The following is a 22,143-nucleotide window of genomic DNA, read 5'->3' as shown; positions in this document are numbered from 1 at the left end:
CCTCAGACCTATAGCTTTTTTTGAGAACTATGTATCTATGTGGTTGTGGCAGTCGAAACTGTATCTTCACTTTTCCAAGGCTTTTGAGTCTCTATTCCCTTGTTTTTTGTCTTTTTAGACTATACATTGAAGCTTTAACTCCCATTCTTAATAGGCGTCACTCTCCCACCCGCTATCCCTCCTACTTTTCCCTCCAACCTTTTGCAGGTCCCCGCTAACTAATCTCGATGACCTCTCTCTCTCCTTGGAGCTTTTCAGCTAGCAGAGCTTGTTTCCAAACACTTGCTGTTTATTTTGCATGCAATCAAACCAAATCCCTTTGGCACAGCAAAGGAGGCGAAGATGATAGCAGAATAAAATATGCTGTTGAAGATAATCATTGTGCTCTCATATATGGAAGCTTGTGGGTGCAGATGGTACATGCATGCATTCCTTCATAGACACACGTGCTCTTTCACTGCAGTCCTTGTGCTACACATTGTAATTAGGGGCTGTATCCCAGATTATGAGTGCGTTGAAATATTTATGTGTGGAGATGCAAACCCTCCTCTAACAATTACTGATTGTGAGTGTTTTCAGCATTGCTCTAAGCATTTTGTTTCATGTTGTTCAAAGAGCACATTCAGCAAGGGCTTTGTGATCTAAAAGACCATATTAAGGCATCAATAATGTATTATGGTTTCTCTATGTCTACTCTGTATTTCACTCTCTATTTTCTCTGCTGAGTGTACCTACACATACGGTACATGCTATGCAGCCCACACGCCCCACTAATAATAAATAAATAAATCCAGTGTCAAATTGGTCTCACTATCAAGTCAACACATACTGACGTTTGGGATGGACCCCCCTTGGCGTAGCATTTTAACACACTGGATACCCCTTGAGCCATTTGTCATTGTGCATGGTGGCCTGTAAAACTATAGCCAAATGCACCCTGCTGTGCCATCACTGTTATGGGATGAGACAATGGCAGAGAGGTGGCTAACATGTAAAGTTGTTCTACTCCTAAACCTAACCATATAGTAACTGAGACTAATAAGTCAAAACTAATGTTTAGTTGAAATCAGTTCAATTCAATTTGATTTCTACAGGGCCAAATCAAACAACAGTTGCCTCAAGGTGCTTTATATTGTAAGATATAAACCCTACAATAATACAAAAAAACAGAAAACGACAACTGTCATATAAGCCCCTATGAGCAAGCACTTTGGCGGATGTGGGAAGGAAAACTCCCTTTTAACAGGAAGAAACCTTTAGCAGAACCAGGCTCAGAGGGAGCCATCTGCCCCGACCGGTTAGGGGTGAGCAAATGAAGACAAGAGAGAGACATGCTGTGAAAGGATCCATTGCAGTGTAACCAAGGGAGGTTTCAGGGTCATGTGAGCCAAAATAAAGTTTTAAGTCTAATCTTAAAACTGAAGGCTCTGCCTCCCATTCTACTTTTCAAAACAAAAGCCAAAGAAACTGGAACTCCTGCTATCACACTGAATAATAGTGCTCTTCAATGCTATCCACTAGCCCAAGTTCAATTTATCCAGTCATTTTTTTCAGTTGCTATACTTTGTCATCTGGCAAAAATGTAATCTGTGCTTTGGAATGTAATGCTATAGTGTGTGAACATGTTACGCCAAGTGGTTCTGACCAAGCGTCAGTGATGACTTGGAAGTGAGAATGTGCTAATAGTAGAGAAAAACTTGGCCTCATGGGATACGTTCGTTTCCAGTCCACCTCTGAACAATCACTTGCTTATTTATTTCATATCAATATGATCTGAAACCTTATGCTCGTGCTCACACACTGAATTCTAATTTAGCAGCTAAATTTGTCAGTGTCATATAGGATTTGGCTGAGTTTTCTTTGTGTTATCACAATGTGATTCACGCTGCATTGACGCTACCCATGTGCATTAACTACAAAGCTGAAACCGTCCTTCTTCCCCCTTTGATTTATAATACAGTTTGTTCTTACACAGTTGAGAGTTCTGACTGTGGTTTTAGATTCTAGCTGTGACTTTAAATCTTATTCTTTGCGTTCCCAGCTCTGGGCAGAACGGCATGACAGATCAACAGAAAGATAACACTACAGTCTTCACAAAGATCTTAGACAGCCTTCTGGATGGCTATGACAATCGCCTCAGGCCAGGACTAGGAGGTCAGTAAACCCAAGTCATTGCATATATTTTGTCCCACATAATGGCTGCTGTTTGTCTTTTTTTTTAAACTTGCAATAGAATAATCTCCAAGGGTTTAAATGTTACAGAGGGGAGCTTGCAGTAAGTGTCAGACTTTAAAAGGTAAAACAATCTGAGACCTGGCCCTTCTATCCTGCTTTTGTGTGTGTTTGTTCCTTCTATTGTCAACTATCCATTGACAAAAGACGGAAGCAAAATGGCAGGAATTCAAGGACAAATCCAGGAAATGAAAAGGTGCAAACTAGATAAAGAAAGAAAAACAGAGAGTAAAAGGGAAAGGAGGGAGTGATGATGTGAGAATTAGTGTGTGAAGGACACTGAGGATTGCACAGTATGATGCAGCAGGCATCAAACAGACAGGCGAATAAAACAACGCCTGCTAGAAGTTCAGCAGCCAAGGGGAAGAAATTATGGATTATGATGGGTATCATTCATAAATTGTTCTGCCACAAACCTTTCACACACACACACACACACACACACACACACACACACACACACACACACACACACACGCTCTCTGCAGCCCATTCCAAATGAATCCTCAGTGGTCCCATTTTGGCTATCAGCATTATGGGACTAGAATGGCACATTTCCAACAATGCAGCAATGCACAAATTTATTAAGAGATTAAAGCCCTGTCCGGTTTCAATAACAACAGAAATGGTTATTGACATCCAAAGTGGACATTTTTTTAAATGTTTTGTTTTTTTGTTTGTTTCTTGTGTGCATGTCTAAGTGCTAAAAATATTTCCGAATAGATTTAGTGCTTCAGAGGCTATAGCCAGGTGGTCCTGTGTTAACAGGTAGTTAGAAGCTAATGAATGCCACTGATAGTCACTCACTCAGCAATTTCCTGCTTCAACAGAGCGTGTAACTGAAGTCAAGACTGACATTTTCGTGACTAGTATTGGGCCAGTTTCGGACCATGACATGGTAAGACTCTTTTCGCCTCTATAAATGTCATTAGTTTTCTGGTATTCCTCCCCTCCATCTTTAGCCCTGCCTTATAGCCTTTCTGGACACAGTGTTCTTTAAGCTGTGAAATATCTATTGATTTGTAGATTCATTCTATTAACTTATGATGTGTTAATAAAACTGTCACCTGCAAACTAAATTTTCCGGTTCATGGTTTGTAAGCTCATGCTACAAAAATGCTGTGGTACCAGTGTATACTACAAAAAAAAAGCCTCAAATATCCTTCTTGTACAAGTTGGAAGGATAGACAATAAAATTACTTGCATTATTTTGGAACATTCACATGAACTAAAGTATAATTAAGAACAAATCAATACAATAACAAGCAAAATTGTGATTATGAGTGATTGATTATGACAAGCTTAAAGTTTAATCTGATTTAAAAACAAGTCATACTTTATTGTGTTTTTCTGCAGTTTGAAAGGTCAAGCTATTTGAACCCATCTGAAATTACAAGAAGCTACAAAATGCAAAGAAATATTAATAAACGTTTTTATTTTTTTTGTCTTATTTAACATTCAACCTGAAAACACACACACTCACACACACACACACACACACACACACACAAAATGTAAGTTGTTCCAACACAAGTGATCTTTACCCTGTTCACCAGAAACCAATTAATCTCATTTAAACGACTCACTACCCAGCCTTGATAAAAAAAAAAAAAAAACACTCCTGTTATAAGCACGTGAAGTGTGTCTGCTCTGTTTGATATAATCTCAGTTAATTGCACTGGTTGACATACAGGCCACAACTATTTTGCTTCTGTTAAAGCCAGAAGGAAGAGCTGAGGAACATTTTCTCCATCTCCAGCCTTTCCCTATCCTGCTTTATTGCCTTGAAGCTCTGTTTCACTTCATACTAATTATCTTACGGGAACTGAGAGGCAAAGAGGCGGGGGAGAATTAAAAAAAAAACCCACGCTGTTCTGTAATTTTTACTGGCTCCCTTTACTCTGCCGGGCGGTCATGTGGAACCATTAAAATCTGCTCTCAGCTAGTCATTAGCTGGCTTGAAAATGAAATGTCCTCCTAATTTTGTGTCCGGTGCTTCCTTTTTGTGTCCGGTGTAATTTAGATTACTGAGCAAAGAAGTCCCCCCAAAGATAAATGCTAACAATGATCATTTTTGGCACTTACCTGACAATGCAAAACCAAATGGCCAGATAATTAATGATTCTGTATTTGCATAGGGCACATTAAACTGACCAGACAATAATTATGTAAATAACATAAAAGAAGAAAATGGAAAGGCAAAGCCACATATTACTGTTTGAAACACAGCAAAGTTACTGTACAAAGGAGGCATTCTTTAAAAAAAAAAAGAATACACTTACCAGCCAGGAAACCTTCTTCTTCTATCCTTCTTCTTCTTTATGTTCAGCAAAACCGTTAATGTAAAAAGACAGTTACCAGCAGGGAAACTAGGCCAACCATAAGAAAGTCAAAGTGACATGAGGCAAAACGAAGAAAAAAAAGAGAGAAGAAAAGTGAGAACATGGCAACAGGGGAAAAATGAGGTTAGATTACTCAGCATCTTCCTCAAACCAGCTGAAGGTAAAAGTACAAAGAAAACTGCTACGAGGTGGTGGAGCACGACGTTTTGTTGACTTGTGTTTTTTTTGTCTGTGCCTCACCTGCTTCTTGTAGGAGTACACAATTGATGTGTTCTTCAGACAAAGCTGGAAGGATGAAAGATTAAAGTTCAAAGGCCCCATGGCTGTGCTACGTCTCAACAACCTGATGGCCAGCAAGATCTGGACCCCCGATACTTTCTTCCACAATGGCAAAAAGTCAGTGGCGCACAACATGACCATGCCAAACAAGCTTCTGCGAATCACAGAGGAAGGCACACTACTTTATACCATGAGGTAGGCCAATGTATTCTACTGCACTGGTGCAATAAAGATTTTAAAAGGAACTAGATAATGTTTTGAGATTGACTGAAAAGCGACTGGTATTATTTCATTACATGCAACATTTGATGAGGAATCTGGGCTAAAGGAACAGTAGATCTTAATGGTCTTAGCTGAAAAAGAAGAATTCAGTTATGGAAGACTGATGTGGAGAAATTGTGAGGAATGATGTGAAATTACTTAGCCTAGAGTTTCGCTTCGAGTTCTGAACTCCCTGTTCTAGTTGTGTCAGTCCTTCCCAAGACCATGTATTTAAAAAAAAAAAAAAAAAGTCTGACATAGTTTGATGAGGACAGTAAAAGTTCATGTCAGTCCCTACAGCTGCAAGCCACACAGATGTATCCCCTAGTACTAATAACTGGACCTCAAAGTAACTATGTGTATCTTTTTTGAAGGTCTAAAAGAGATAAATTTGTTCCCAAGCAGTAAAAAAAGGTACTGGAGAGCTCTCACTAAAGGCACAGTGCTCTGCTTTTTTTTCCACATTCTGAAGACGTGTGTTATAAGCACATTGTAATTCATGAGTAAGACTAGGAAAGCGTTTCCAAGTGTATGAATAAATGATAATAAAAATGCACAGTGTAAAATAATGAATGCCCCCTTATTTAGCATTTTTTTTAGAAGGTCCATTTCTGTACTTTTTACATTACGGTATAAAATTGTCATCAGAGGTTTAAGACTGAGCTCTATAAAATGCAAACCACAAATAATTACCCCCTGTCAAGGACACACATCAAATGGTACTGCTCCAGTGACAAGGCACCATAAACCAGTAACAAGGTTTTGTATTTTCTGTGTCCAGCTAGAAAACGTATATAGCACACGACTCAGACACAACAGCCCGTTATTTATTAAATTTTTTGTTTCTCAAGACACATTTGGTGTATTAATAAGTAAAAAATTATATTTGATTGATTCATAATAAATTTTAAATGCCATGGTCATAATAATGAAAGATAATGTCATCCAAGGTTGTCTTTATTCATGTATTTTTAATGGATTTGGTGGTCATCATTGGATTTTGTCAGCTAAACTTGCAAATGCTATAGGTCAGGTCTTGGTGTTTGGCATTAGAATGTGTTAAAAGGTATGAAATACTGGGTAAAAAAGCTTCATGTTACAAGTCACTATGTTCTGGAAAGGGCTGTCGACACTGTTATCTGAGTTAATGTTTTATGTGCACTGCATCTACCCCATTTAATATAAAGAATATACTTTTTTTTGGCTCCTTCACACAAATATGATTTACCATACAACTATATTTATATTTTTAAGTTCTGTCACATTGATGAAGTGTTTCAATGCTTGCATTTTAATGTCTGTATTACGGTAAGGCACCATAAATTTCCAGCACAGATGTTAATGTCATTGTAACTGCAATAGCATTCGTCAGGAAAATACATTTGTATTTATTTATTTATTTTTTAACCATATTATGATTTATTGCTTTGAAGATGCCGCATGAACCATTGAGTTGATAAGGTGTGACACCTCAGTATCCTTCCACAGAGTTGGTTAAAAAAACCCATTTATGACAGTGCAAACCTCGATGCACAAAACAGACTGATGCTAATGTGAGATGTCTAAAGCAAGGATCATAAAGCATTTGTTTCAACATGTTTACTAGCAGGGGGAGGGGTGATAGGCGGAGCCCATATTGCTGTCACAGATGAGTGAGATGAGGGATAGATGGGAGATTAGTGTGTCACGGGTGGCCTGACATGCTGTTTTTCACCAGGCTGTCAGGAAATAGAAACTCACAGCTCAGGGAACTGGAGCACTTCTGTTGGTTTGGGGAAAAGTAGTAGAGCTTCGTTCAACAGGCGCTGGTCCCAACAGACTGGAAAGAAGAATAATATACCACATGTTTCTTGTGCCTAACTGTAATGAATTGTCATTCTGCCTTAATTCTACTGTCATCACACTTTCATTATTTTTCTGCCCGCTTTGCCACATGCTCTGTTTTCCTCTATACTCTGTTTTTTTCTAATTCACTGCCCATGTCTTTGTGAACATTTTCTAGGCTTACAGTAAGAGCAGAATGTCCTATGCATCTAGAGGACTTCCCTATGGATGCTCATGCTTGTCCATTGAAGTTTGGCAGCTGTAAGTAGCCTCTGTTGTCACTTATAATCTTATGCAAGTTAGGTTTCAAAAAGCTTGCAACACTGTGTAATCCTGTGGAAATTAAAACAAAATGCAATGATTTGCAAATCCATTAAAGCCCTATTTCCTTCAGATTAAAAAACCAGAAAACATTAAATGTTTGAACTGAGACCGTATGCTATTTGATGGAAAAATATTAGTTCACTTTAAAGTTTGATGGAAGCAACATGTGTTATAAACGTTGGGATAGGTCAGAAATAAATGTTACTAAAAAGAAATAACTGAAAGAACATTTTGAAATTATTTGGGTTAACTGAGAACAGATCAGTAACAGTGACTGGGTATGTAAAAAAAAAAGCATGTTGTAGAGGCAGAAGTTCTCAGAACTAAAGACAGGCAGAGATTGATGGTCTCCAAAAAAAAACTGTCTACAAATTGTGGAACAATTTCATGGATACTCCAGCATCTACAGTACACAATATCACAAGATTTATAAAATCTGGAGAAATCTCTGTGCGCAAGGGGCAAGTCCAAAAATAAATCTAGGATGCCTGCGATCTTTGGGTCAGGGACATTTATAGAAATTGCTGTCTATTAATACAAATAAAGGCCTTACATATTTCACCAAGACCATGCTAAACTGCATAGTACATACAGGCATAGAATTCTGACCATTGATAGGTAAAGTGAATAACAATCATTATCTCCTGATTATATTACCTGTCAGTGAGTGTGATGTGTTAGTGAGCAAGTGAACATTTTAATAATAATAATAATAATAATAATAATAATAATAATAATAATAATAATAATGGATACTTTATTGATCCCCATGGGGAAATTACTTGTTTTTCTCTGCATTTGACCCATTCACTCAGTGAAGCAGTGGGCAGCCCACTAAGCAGGCGCCCGGGGAGCAGTGTGTAGGGACGGTACCTTGCTCAGGGGTACCTCAGGGATTTTGTCCTCAAAGTTGACATGTTAGGAGCAGGAAAAATGGGCAAGTATAAGAATTTGGGTGAGTTTGATAAGGGCCACATTTTGATGCCTAAACAAATCAGTCAGAGGATCTTCCAAACTGCAGCTGTTTTTGGGTGTTCGGGGTCTCCAATGGTCAGTATCTATCAAAAGTGGTCTAACGAAGGAACAGTGGTTAACCACAGACAGGGTAATGAATGGCCAAGGCTCATTGATGTTTTGGGGGAGCGAAATCTAGCACGTGTGGACCGATTCAACAGACAAGGTACTGTAGCTCAAAATGCAGAAACAGTTAATGCTGGTTGTAATAGAAGGGTGTCAGAACACACCGTGCATTACAGTTTGTTACATATGGGGCTTCAAAGCTGCAGACTAGTATAATATCACAAGATTTATAAAATCTGAAGAGATCCCTGTCCACCACTGAAAGCACCAGCAATGAAGAAGAACAGAGGAAAAGGGTAGCTGGTTTCATGAATCATGGTTTCTTTTACATCATGTGGATGTGTGGACTTGGTGCATGTGTGTTGCTTACCTGGGGAACACCTGGCACCAGGATGGACTATGGAATGCTTTGGGCAACGTTTTGCCTGGAAACCTTAGGTCCCGCCATCCATGCGGATGTTACTTTGACACGCAGCTACCTAAGAATTGCTGCAGACCATCTAGGTCCTTTCATGGAAAGGTCATTCCCTGATCACTGTGGCTTCTTTCAGGAGGATTTTTTACCCTAACACAAAGCAAGCATGTTTCAGGAATAGTTTGATGAGCACAACAATTGGTTTGAGGTGTTCACGTGACCGCCAAATTCCCCAGATCTCAATCCAATCAAGCATCTGTGAGATGTGCTGAACAAACAAGTCCGATCCACGGAGTCCTCAACTCGCTACTGCTAACATCTTGGAGACCAAATGTTACTTGGTCTCCTCGGGTCTTAGATGCTTATGGACTATTTTTAAAAGATGATTGGATGCTACACAGTGGTAAATGTAGTAAACATGTCCCTGTACCAACTTTTTTTAGATAAATTGTTGTCATGAAATTCAAAATTACCTTTTTTTTCCTTAAAATCGTACATATGATGATGGCATTGTATTGTGAATAATGATTTTCAAATTATTTGATTTTGCAAATCACTGCATTTTGTTATTATTAACATTTTTTACAGCATCCCAAATATTTTTGAAATTGAGTTTGTTGATTATCCTGCTAGACACGCGAAGTGTAGACCTGTGTTTATCGGAGTACTCTAGATAGTATTGATAGTACCTTGCCAACTGTTCACTGGTGACAGCTACCTGTACCCTATATTACATTTGAAAAAAACCAAACAAGAAGAAAAGAGACACAAATAAAGAATATCAAGAAAAAAAATATGAATGTGGCAAAACTAAGCCAATAGAGAAGTGAATGTGTAGCCGCTAAACTGGTGGAACTAAGTCTTCACCACCACGCCTATACAAGCAGAAAGGGGAGTGAGTGGGTCAGCGCTCAGAGCACAGAAACTTAGCTGGCTTCAAACACACCATTTATTTTCAGGATAAAACACAATCTGAACCCCAAATACAAGCTAAAATCCCCGTATACAATAAAAAATAGTGTTTACAACCCGCTAAAAACCCTGCCGGCAGGAATGATTAAACGCTAAAAATACAAAGCTAAATGAATGTTTTTCCCTATACTAAAAACTCCCCCCAGGGTCCTAATTCTCCCAGTCCAGCAACACACGGGCAAATTCTCCTGAGCTGAGAGAGACAGGAGAGGAACTCCTCTTCCGGGATGTGGACTCTCGACAGCAGAAGACCAGGGAGGAGGCTCCTATCTCCACCTGACTGTGCGCAATCGTGCAGTCCAGCTACTCTCCACCTCCTCGCACGGCCTCCCTCGTAGCTCCGCCAGATGCAGGCAGAGGCGTACCCCTGCCCTACTGTGGATTTCACGCGTCGCCTCCCACGGTCGCTATTCTGTCCGTCGGGACTGGATCGCCGGGTTATGCTGGCCGATCGCCGAATGTCTCGTGGCGCCCCACAGTCAGGCCGGAGGTCCTTCTGTTCATATGCTGGCTTGCACACGTTTTGTTTTCCAGCTCGCCACTTTTCGTGTGTCTCTCTCTTTTTTTTGTCTCTGCGCTTACCATCTCCCTTAAGTCAGTTTGGTGGCTGATAGGCCACCTCGGGGAACGCCCCCACCTCACAGGTGTCTAAAATTGTCCGCTTAATCCACAGTGGAATAATAAAAAAACATATTGTTCAATCAACACTAAACACACACTATAAATATAGAGATAAAATCATGCAATAGGAATATCAATAAACAAACATGCAATATCACTATTACAATAAAATCATGCAAATAAAATCGACACCCTGTACCAACACAGTCTGATCCAAAACAAAATATAAAAACACAATTTTCCACTGTGTGACATCCCCCCACATTTTACCTGTGACAGTCCCTGTCACCCTAATCAAGCGACCTGTAACGGGCGGGTGGCTGACCAAAATTAGGCCTCATCGAGCGCCGTACCTCTGACAACTCTCCCGGCTGCTGGGCTGGAGCGCTGGGCACAAAACCATAAAATGGAGGCTCAACTAGCACCTCTCCCTCAAGGCTGACTTCTTGCCCCTCTGAGTGGTAGTCTGCTGCAGGGGTAACGCACAACTTCAGTGCATTCCGATGGAGGACCTTCTCCCCCCCCCCTTTCTCCGGACGCACCCTATATACTACACCGGTATTGCCAACTTCTTCCACTACCACATACGGCTCTGAGCTCCAACCTGGGTGCAACTTGCCTTGTCCCTGCCTATTCCTGTCCCTTATCCAAACTCTCTCGCCTGGCACCAACGGCAGGGCCCGCGCACTTCGGTCATAAGCCCTCTTGTTTTGGGTGGCTGCTGCCCTCATCTTCTTCCTAGCCATCTCATAGGCAAAAGATAGTTTCTGGTGATGGTCCTTAACCCACCCTCCCAGGTTGTGGCATGGGGAATCCCGCTCAACACCTAGGTTCAAATCCACTGGCTGCCTCAAATGCCGCCCAAACATCAGGTACGACGGCGCATACCCTGTGGCACTATGGACAGTATTATTGTATGCTTGTAAGAGCTCTGGGAGGTATTCTGGCCACCTCTGTTGTCTCTCTGACTCTAAGGACCGAAGCATGTGCAGCAACGTCTGGTTCATCCTCTCAACCCCACCATTTCCAGCCGGATGGTATGGGGTGGTCTTGCTTTTTGTAATGCCATAGCACTTACACAGCTGGTACATCAGGGCAGACTCAAAACTACCACCTCTATCTGAGTGTAGCCTGGTCGGGCAACCGAAGGTCTGAATCACGTGAGCCCAAAGAGCATGCACCGCAGTCTGAGCAGTCTGGTCTTTGGTAGGAACTGCCCAGGCGTACCGTGTGAAAAGATCAGTCATAACCAGAATATTCTGGTACCTGTCTGTGGGCCTCCCCAATGTAAGAAAGTCCAGGGCCACAACCTCAAGGGGATAGGACACAATAACGGGATGCAAGGGGGCTCTAGGCCTATTTCTATCTCGTAGGCCACACGCAGCGCACCCTAGCTGGAATTCGCGCACCTCCTCTTCCATGCTGGGCCAATAAAAGAAGCGACGTATCCTGGACAGTGTCTTTTCCGCTCCCGCATGCGCCGCTGCCTCGTGATACTTCTCCCACACCTCCTTGTGTCTCTCTGCAGGACATAGGATCTGAAGGTACATTTCGTTAGTGTTAGGGTCCCTTACCTCTCTGCACAGCGTACCCTCGCAAACCTGCAGCCTTCTCCATTGCCGTAATAACTTCTGTACAGGGCTAGGCAGGGATCTCCTCGTTGGTGCATCAGGCGGGATTCCCTGTTCCACATGCTCCCTCAGGATGCGCAGATCCATGTCCTTTTCTTGAGCCTCCTTCCAGTCATTCATCTGTGGCACCAGCCCCTGTGGCTCCCGACGTGGAGCACTCGTGATGTTTATGTAAGCTGTGTGACAGTCTGTGGGAAATCTAGAGAGAGCATCAGCATTAGCATTCTCTTTTCCAGCCCTGTACTTAACCTCGAAGTCAAAGGATGCCAGCTGTGCCACCCAGCGTTGCTCTGTTGCCCCAAGTCTAGCATTCTGTAAGTGGGCCACAGGATTGTTGTCGGTATACACGACAAACTTGGCACCTGTCAAGTAATCCTTGAACTTCTCAGTAATGGCCCATTTTAGAGCTAAAAGTTCCAGTTTGAAGGAGCTATAGTTTTTGTCATTTCGTTCGGTGGGGTGTAAGCTCCTGCTGGCATATGCAATCACCCGTTCCTTGCCATCTTGCACCTGAGCTAACACAGCACCTAAGCCTTGATTGCTGGCATCAGTATAAAGTGCAAAGGGCTCCAGGAAATCTGCATAAGCCAGAATAGGGGGCTCGGTCAGAGCACATTTCAAGCTGTCAAAGGCTTCCTGACATTCAGCAGAACACTGGATCTGCATGCTTGACCTGCTAGAAGTTCCCACGAGCAGAGCATTTAAAGGTCGAGCCAACCTAGCAAACCCTGGGACAAATCGCCTGTAATAACCTGCCAGGCCAAGGAAGGCTCTGACCTGCCGGGTGGTAGAGGGAACAGGCCAGTTCTGGACAGCTTGGATTTTCTCAGGGTCCGGTCTTACCCCTTGTCGGTCGACAAGATGCCCCAGGAACTTCACCTGACGGTGGAACAGCTTACATTTGTCCAGCCTCAGCTTCAGACCATGTTGCCACAGCTTCTGCAGGACATTCTCCAATTGCTGTAAATGAGTAGAGAAGTCAGGTGAGTAGATTATTATATCATCCAGATATACCAAAACCGATTCAGAAAGGTGGCTACTTAGACACCGCTGCATCAGGCGCTGGAAGGTGGCAGGGGCATTACAGAGTCCAAAAGGCATGCGATCAAACTCAAACAAACCCAGAGGAGTGGTAAATGCAGTTTTCTCCCGATCCTTAGGATCCATTTCCACTTGCCAGTATCCACTGGCAAGATCCAGTGTGGAAAACCACTCAGCTCTGGTCAGACATGTTAAAGTCTCTTCAATTCGGGGGAGCGGGAACGCATCTTTATGAGTTACTGCGTTTAATTTTCTGTAGTCTACACAAAATCGCCAACTGCCATCCTTTTTCCTCACCAACACAATGGGGGCTGCCCAGGGACTGCTACTCTCCCGAATGACACCTTTTTTCAGCATATCTGCTAGAAGCATCTTAATCTCTTTGTACATCAGTGGTGGTAAAGGACGATATTTTTGTTTAATGGGTGGTGTATCACCTGTGTGGATCTGGTGTTGGACCAAATCAGTTCTTCCGTAATCCTCCTCATTTACAGCAAACACCTTTCGCCACCTCTGCAGCAGGGTCTGGAGCTCGACCTTCTGCTGGGGGGTCAAGTCTATGCCGTTAAGCAGTTGACTCACCTCCTCTTCAGGGATCGCAGGCTCTTCGGGCCCAGCTGCTTCAACTACGCCCACCTCGATCACACCATCGGATCCCATTGTCAGGCTAAGATCACTGTCCATCTCCACGTCCGACTCCTCCACCTGATACAACTGGCCCATTTTCTGGTAGCGTCCTATAGTCACTTCGTATGGATTAGGGTTACAGACCCGGATCGGGAGCCTCCCTCCTTTGACTACTGACAGGGTTCGAGCTACCCCCCAGGGTCCAGCATCAGGTAAGGCTTCCACTAGTGCCAAGCGTTCTGTCCCACCCTTACCTTTACACGTCTGGCCCCAGACCACCATTTCACAGTTCGGGGGCACCGTGACTCCTCTGCGGCTAGCAGGTCGAACATAGCCTAGAAAGCCATCAGTCTTGGTGGTAGCAGTCTGTTGACAGACGGCAAACGCCTCTTTCCATGCTCTGCGGGACTTCAGCTTTTGAGGATGAAAAGCAGACTTGCCCTTGGCAAAAACATCATTCCAGCATGCACTAATAACATTCATACCAATAATTAAAGGGTGCGTGGAACAGTCATTTCTCACAACCACAACCCCTTTTTCTGGTATCTCCACCCCTTCTACCTCAAAATCCATAACCGCATAGCCTGAGTATGGTATCTCAAGTCCATTGGCTGCCTTTAAGGCGAACAACAGGGGTGTGTCAGTTTTATTCACTTCAGGGAAATGGAGATCCATTACCTGCTGTTGCACTAGTGTAACCTGAGAGCCTGTGTCTAATAATCCCGTCATCTTAACCCCTCCCATACACACCTCAATGAGTGGACATTCTCCCACAAAAGCTGTACTGGCCCCCTGATTGTTTGAATAGTCCCTTGTCCCCACCGCCTGGGCCTCGGCAGCGGGGTTTATTAGTTTAAAGGTGGTTGCTGGTCTAGTGTGCTCGGACAGAATCTGGCAATATGCCCAGCTTGTTTACAACGATGACAAATGGGTTCTCCCTCTCGGGTCCAGTTATTAGCATACCCAGAACGCTTTGGCTTAAACCTTGATTTATTAAAAGCTGAGCCGGCTGGGCTTTGCTGTGGCAAGAGCGGTTTAATTTCATTAACAACATCTTTAACAAGATCTCGCATTTGACCCTTGACATCCTCCATAATTTCTTTTTTAAATGTCTCTTTCCAGTCCGGTTCATAAGGTGGCTTAACACACCTGGACTCACCCACTGCCAAGCACGTAGTTTGCAATCCCTGGTGTCCCAACTGTTCCTCCTCTAGGAGCAACGCCTCCCGATGGACTGTTGCAAAATCCTCTTCTGGATGGTGACGCACGTAGGCTCGCAGGGTTTGTGACAACGGGCCCTCCCGCAGGCCCAACAGCATCTGTTCCTGTAAACACTTTTCAGTAGGTGCTTGATTTGGATTGCGCTGTTGTAGCCTGCAGTGCAACTCCCTCAACCTTAAGGTAAAAGATTTTACCGACTCATTTTGTTTTTGTATACAGCTAAAAAACTGCGACCTCAAAACCGCTAGGGAGGTATTGTCACCATATAGAGAGTCTAGATATGCGAATATTTTCCTAATCTGGTCTCTATCTTTTTCTTCTAACACGCTTACTTGACGCTTTGCCTCACCGCTTAAAGCCCCAATTAAAATTTCTACTTTCCGGGCCTCGGCTATTTCTTGAGCATTCAATAAACCTTGTATTTGTTCTTTCCAGTCACCATATGAAACATCTGTTTCAGGACCCTTATATTTTGGTACCCAAGGGGCACCCGGATACACTGGCATCATCATCTCTATATCTGCACTCCAGGTGCTGAACACTGCTCCCCAAACTTGTATCCTGTCGACAACGCCAAAATTATGTAGCCGCTAAACTGGTGGAACTAAGTCTTCACCACCACGCCTATACAAGCAGAAAGGGGAGTGAGTGGGTCAGCGCTCAGAGCACAGAAACTTAGCTGGCTTCAAACACACCATTTATTTTCAGGATAAAACACAATCTGAACCCCAAATACAAGCTAAAATCCCCGTATACAATAAAAAATAGTGTTTACAACCCGCTAAAAACCCTGCCGGCAGGAATGATTAAACGCTAAAAATACAAAGCTAAATGAATGTTTTTCCCTATACTAAAAACTCCCCCCAGGGTCCTAATTCTCCCAGTCCAGCAACACACGGGCAAATTCTCCTGAGCTGAGAGAGACAGGAGAGGAACTCCTCTTCCGGGATGTGGACTCTCGACAGCAGAAGACCAGGGAGGAGGCTCCTATCTCCACCTGACTGTGCGCAATCGTGCAGTCCAGCTACTCTCCACCTCCTCGCACGGCCTCCCTCGTAGCTCCGCCAGATGCAGGCAGAGGCGTACCCCTGCCCTACTGTGGATTTCACGCGTCGCCTCCCACGGTCGCTATTCTGTCCGTCGGGACTGGATCGCCGGGTTATGCTGGCCGATCGCCGAATGTCTCGTGGCGCCCCACAGTCAGGCCGGAGGTCCTTCTGTTCATATGCTGGCTTGCACACGTTTTGTTTTCCAGCTCTCCACTTTTCGTGTGTCTCTCTCTTTTTTTTGTCTCTGCGCTTACCATCTCCCTTAAGTCAGTTTGGTGGCTGATAGGCCACCTCGGGGAACGCCCCCACCTCACAGGTGTCTAAAATTGTCCGCTTAATCCACAGTGGAATAATAAAAAAACATATTGTTCAATCAACACTAAACACACACTATAAATATAGAGATAAAATCATGCAATAGGAATATCAATAAACAAACATGCAATATCACTATTACAATAAAATCATGCAAATAAAATCGACACCCTGTACCAACACAGTCTGATCCAAAACAAAATATAAAAACACAATTTTCCACTGTGTGACAAATGTAACACCGTCTCTGTGCCACTTTTCAGACAGCTGCACAGCGTGACTGAGAGGACCAAGCCTTAACTGCTTTTAAATTGAACTCACTCCCTAAATATTTTAGTGATGAGCTCTCTTCCTTATGCTGCAGTCTGCAGTTGAGCCATCCTTTTCTCTGCAGTGGTGGAGCCACACTGCAGCTTTGACAGGTTGGGTGGCCGGAGGGAAGAATAGACTGACTTGTCTGGTTTAAGGTCATGTTGTCCTGATGGGAGGTTGTTTGCTTGTTTTCTTATAAATTAAGAGATGACATGATGTGTCATGACATAATGTGACACAACATCAACTCACATTATAACACATGTGAGAAGATATAAAATATATATAGGCCATAGACAAAAAAATAATAATATAATAAAGATAATTGGAAAAAATGTTTTCTAAGGTCTGTGGAAACTCACTGGATAAAAAAGGGGCATAATGTGCTTGGATAGCAAATAAGCCATGATAGACAGCACTGAGGTGGTAAAATGGGAGAATAGCAGACAAGAAGACAGGATGGTACAAAATGAAATGAGGTAGGACATGAAGAATTAAGAGCAAGACATCACTTCAGATTTATCTTTTTTTCCACCTGGTATCCCTGGCAGCTCCAAAAATATAATGTTCAAGGCAGCTAGGGACGGCAAGACACCAGGAGCACAATAATTCATAACTTCTTACTCTTTTGTTTCTTGTCAGATGCCTACACTAGAGCTGAGGTGGTGTATGTGTGGACTAGAGGGGCTGCCCAGTCTGTAGTGGTGGCAGAGGATGGATCCAGATTAAACCAGTATGATCTGATGGGGCAGCATGTGGATTCTGGTGTGGTCCAGTCCAGCACAGGTAGGTGTCATTGTGGTTGTAGGTCTGCTCTTCATTAACTGGTTTGTTGTAAATTAAATGAATGTCTTTTAAGGGATTTTTTCTTCAGTTACTAGACATTTTAATATTCACATGGCATTTATTTGCTGGGAAAGATCAATACATAAAGAGCCATGTAGATCCTTTTGTTATCCTCTTGAGGTCTTCTTGTTAATTATTTCTAAATGCTCAAAGGATGGTGTAGACAGTCTGAATTTACAAATTTTGAGAACTGCATCAATGCATTGGCATCTGTAGTGGCATCACTTTGAGCCTCACAAATGACAGACTATGTCCCACATACTTATTTCCCTACTGGCCACCACATCTTTTTTCCATCCACCTCATTTTGGTTGATTGATACTGGCAAAAATTAGTCGCAGCATAAAATGGGTGACCTGTTTGCAGTGATGTTAGCTGCTGGAAATAAAAAGTAATGCTTAATCCCAGGCCTCCATCCTTTGTTTGTTTTACTGGAAGCAGGCCCCCAATTGACTTAATACCATCTTATTATTATTATTTTGTTTTGTTTTAGTTATTTGGGTCTCTGGAAAACCTCAAAATCAATGCATTCTTATGCCCACTTTAAGTCCCACAAGACAAACCATGCCAATAAATCTCAAGCACAAAAACAGAAAAAAAAAACTGAACAGAAGCAGAAGGGCAAAATACAGCAAAGCATTTATGGCACATAGACAGACTCTATGAGCTATTTCAATCTTGTACTTGTTTTGCTGGTACAAATTTGTTGATGAGTTTGTTCATTTGGAGCATTTTCAAATTGGTGGTTTATTTTCACAGAAAAAAAAAAACAAAGAAAAATCCATCACTTAACCTTGTGATAACTTATTGTTCACCTGTATCTGAAGAGGGAACAAGAAAGGGAAGGGGGCGTTGTGTTCTAGTCACTGCCATGTACTTTAACATGAGACAACAACAGTGTTAATATGTTTTCATGACAATGTCAAATATCTGAGCTAGATAAAACTATTCTAGGAAAATTTACTTGAAAGAAACATGAAAATACTATCTTGCTCTGTACTATAATATAAGATGTTTATGAAGTCCGACGACTGAGCGGAAAAAGAGATTTTATAGTCATCATTTACAGTATCATGTTGCAGGTGTGAAAGTCTGATCATGTTCACACCACGAGCAAATAGTTTATTTTGTTACCAAACCTAGACCACATCATTTTAAGCACCTCGATGTGGTTCTTTTGGGCTACACCCAAGCACATTAACTTTGCTCCCACCTGCCCAAATGAGTTGTAGCAAGGAAGAAAATGAACCTGATTTAGGCAGAGTTAAAAACCAGAGATGTGAAAACACCCAGTGTTCATGGGGCATTCACATTAGTAACTGGAATTGAGAATAATAAATAAAGTCCAAAGTCCATGCTCTAATTTTAATAGCTTTATCAATAAGTTTGAATAGTTTTGTCAATACAGAATAAACTGTATTAGAGATACGGTCCTTTTTAGTGTCTGATGACTAGTAGTGATAGAGACTATATAATCTCTGTAAAATCAGGTTTATTCCAGTCAGGACCACTTTTCTCAAAACAAGACAATTCTCTCCATCCGCCATTATTTATGCCATGGCTCTTTTCTTGAACACAAAGCAAAAAGGTAGAGAGGACTATTCCCCACCATTCCCCTTCCATGTTCATGTACAGTGGTGTGAAACAGTGTTTGCCCCCTTCCTGATTTCCTATTTTTTAATATTTGTCACACTTGATTGTTTCAGATCATCAAATAAATTTAAATATTAGACAAAGATAACACAAGTAAACAAAAATACAGTTTCTAAATGAAGGTGTTTATTATTAAGGGGGGGGGGGGGGGATCAAAACATGCATGGCCTTGTGTGAAAAAGTGATTGTATAGCAACTGCAATCAAGTTTTTGCTATAAACTGGCAATGAGTATCTTACAGCGCTGTGGAGCGTCTTTGCAAATTTGTTGTAATTCAGCCACACTGGAGGGTTTTCAAGCATGAACCGCCTTTTTAAGGTCACGCCACAGCATCTCAATCGGATTCAGGTCACTCCAAAGTCTTCATTTTGTTTTTCTTAAGCCAGTAAGAGCTTGACTTGCTGTTTGGAATCATTGTTTTGCTGATGATGTTCTAATGTTCCTTTTGCTCAGCAGTGGTTTTCGTCTTGGAACTCTGCCATGCAGGCCATTTTTGCCCTGTATATTTCTTATGGTGGAATCATGAACATTAACTTTAACGGAGGCAAGTGAGTCCTGCAGTTCTTTGGATGTTGTTCTGGGGTCTTTTGTGACTTCTTGGTTGAGTCCTTGCTGTACTCTTGCGGTAATTTTGGTTGGCTTGCCACTCCTGGCAAAGTACACCACTGTTCCACGTTTCTGCCATATGTGGATAATGGCTCTCACTGTGATTCGCTGGAATCCCAAAGCTTAAAAAATGGCTTTGTAACCTTTTTGAGAAATTGAAACAAAAATTCCAAACATGTTATACACCATAGTTAATCTATGCTCTAATGGGGGTGGGGAGGGGGGCAATCACTTTTTCACACAGGGCCCTGTAGGTTTGGATAACTTAATCAATGAAATCATCATTTAAAAACGGCATTTTTATGATGTATGTTTAATTGTGTTATCTTTGTTTAATATTTAAATTAGTTTGAAGATTTAAAACATTTAAATGTGACAAACATACAAAAAAACTGAAAATCAGGAACACTTATTCACACCACTGTATGTGGAAAACTGGAAAAGCTGATGTAAAGATGACATTAGTTGATCTGCTGAGATTGAGATAAGTTTGTCTCCATGTTGGGTCAGGCGTGGCTAAACTAATGCTAGGCTCGATTTTGTACATGTACATATGACCACAGTGTATAAATAATGCTCTTCATGAAATTTAACAAATAGCTTTACTTGCTTTAACATTTGTCAGACAACAAAACAAAATAAATGAAAATAAAAAGATGTTTCCAGGCTGGAAATATTGCCTGGAAACATATGTAACCTAGCTCAGTGAAGCTAAGGGTAGACAGATACAGAGAGACAGGAGTAAGATGCACTGCCAGGCTCATCAACTCACTGTTATTTGCTATCATTAAAACTGATTGCTTTTCGATCTCGTAGTGATTTGTTTGTTTTTTGTTTGTTTATTTGTTTTACCAGAACTATTTTCTACCTTATCAACGCTAGCTAATTTGCTAACAAAATGGGAACCATGTCTCTAGCCTAATTTGTAGATCACTACGTGGGATTGGCCTGGCCACCTCTGGTCAGTCTCAGTCTTAAGAAGTAAACCAAAGCAGTGGTGTTAACGCTCGTGAAAAATACACAATAATTCCAAAAACAGACTTTTATTTCCCCAATTTAACAGCTAAAACCATAACTTTTTCCCAAAACTTAAATCATTGTGTACAGCTTTTAATTGATTTCTGCATCTTCAGGACAATCCTCTCAGGTAATTGTCTAAGAATCTATGCTTATATCCTAGGGAATACTCTTGGCTTTCTGTGAAAACATAAAGGAACGTAAAGACAACACTGTTTCCATCACAATGTTACTTTAAAATATGGCAATTAGTGTTAAAGAGATACCAAATTGCATTGCTCCATATCAAAAGAACTAAATGCATCATAAAAGCTCTTTCTGTGTTGATAAAAACCATGGCTAGGTACTTCAATCTAGTATCCATAAGTAAAGTTTTTTTTAATGATTGTAAATGTTCAATGCTTTCTGTCTGTGAACAACAGGAGAATATGTTGTGATGACAACCCACTTCCACCTGAAGAGGAAAATTGGTTACTTTGTGATCCAGACATACCTACCCTGCATCATGACAGTTATCCTCTCCCAAGTGTCTTTCTGGCTCAACAGAGAATCTGTCCCTGCCAGGACTGTCTTTGGTGAGTTGTTTTTTTTTTTCTTTTTTCTCTTCAAAACATCTTTGGCTAGAGGCCATCGTCAGAAGTTTTCAAAACTGCTCTTGAAAAGTCTGAAAGATAATCAAATGATACATTAGGTAGTCACACAAAAGCTAGGCAACAAATCGACTAATTGCTTAAATCTATAATAACAATAATTAATATATTAAAAACAATAATAAAAAAGAATACAACAAAAACTATTTAAAGCCAACACATGACTCTTAGACACACTGATATGAAATTATTTTCAATTGCATTTTTTACAATACCTTCTTTTAATTTACACATTTATTTAATGAAGAATACTTACTATTGATGAATACTTCAAACCAATAATATATCGCTTAAGAAATGCTTTGCTTTATTTTATAAAGTAATGCCATCTGCATTGTTTATTCAAATTAACAAAACAGAAAGTCCAAAAACACACTCAACATAATATTGTTTTATTCTGCAGTACTACATCTGGCATTTTGATTTTTGCCTCAATACATGCACAGAAAAGCGTGTGAACAACATTTTTCAGATTTATAACACAAGCTTGAGTTTAAGTTGTTTCTAAAAAGCTGTTGCTTAATGATGGTTTGATTTTTTGCTTTGTTTCGTTTTATTATTCTCTGATTTAGGAAAAAAAAGTATTTTTCCATAAAGTACTATTTCACTATTTTAGAAATATATAAATTGAAATAAATGGATGGAGGGGGAGGGAGTCAGCCTGGCTATGCTCAATGTTTTTGTAAAAAAAGACAGCCTCTAAAATTCACAAATTAAAATGTGTGTCTCATTTGTTTGTGCATAAACAGAAATGTAAAAAAAGGCGAGCTGCAAGCTACTTTTTCGGGGGGGTGTCGGATTGCTGGGAAACCTTATAGTCATGAA

The 22,143-nt window shown here is 41.3% G+C and overlaps 1 protein-coding gene and 1 pseudogene across 6 annotated transcripts in view; one reads left to right on the top strand and one right to left on the bottom strand.

The window, feature by feature from the left end:
* Positions 1-22,143, top strand: part of gabra1 (gamma-aminobutyric acid type A receptor subunit alpha1) — a 47,077-nt gene that overhangs the window by 5,316 nt on the left and 19,618 nt on the right. For all 6 annotated transcript variants that reach the window (XM_086309224.1, XM_086309221.1, XM_086309220.1 and 3 more), the window contains 6 exons: positions 2,042-2,154; positions 3,063-3,130; positions 4,828-5,048; positions 7,117-7,199; positions 17,189-17,332; positions 21,091-21,243. In XM_086309224.1, the coding sequence (XP_086165350.1) occupies positions 2,042-2,154; positions 3,063-3,130; positions 4,828-5,048; positions 7,117-7,199; positions 17,189-17,332; positions 21,091-21,243 (782 nt within the window). The remainder of the gene's footprint in view (positions 1-2,041; positions 2,155-3,062; positions 3,131-4,827; positions 5,049-7,116; positions 7,200-17,188; positions 17,333-21,090; positions 21,244-22,143) is intronic.
* Positions 13,141-14,520, bottom strand: LOC147320944 (uncharacterized; annotated as a pseudogene).

The sequence above is a fragment of the Aulonocara sp. 'chitande type north' Nkhata Bay genome, linkage group LG10 (genome assembly GCF_057382095.1).
Source record: "Aulonocara sp. 'chitande type north' Nkhata Bay isolate Kocher_YH1m ecotype deep benthic linkage group LG10, A_spYH_male_GT1.1, whole genome shotgun sequence".
Lineage (NCBI taxonomy): Eukaryota > Metazoa > Chordata > Actinopteri > Cichliformes > Cichlidae > Aulonocara > Aulonocara sp. 'chitande type north' Nkhata Bay.
The sequence above is the reverse complement of the archived record's forward strand: the minus strand, read 5'-3'. Positions and strand labels throughout refer to the sequence as shown.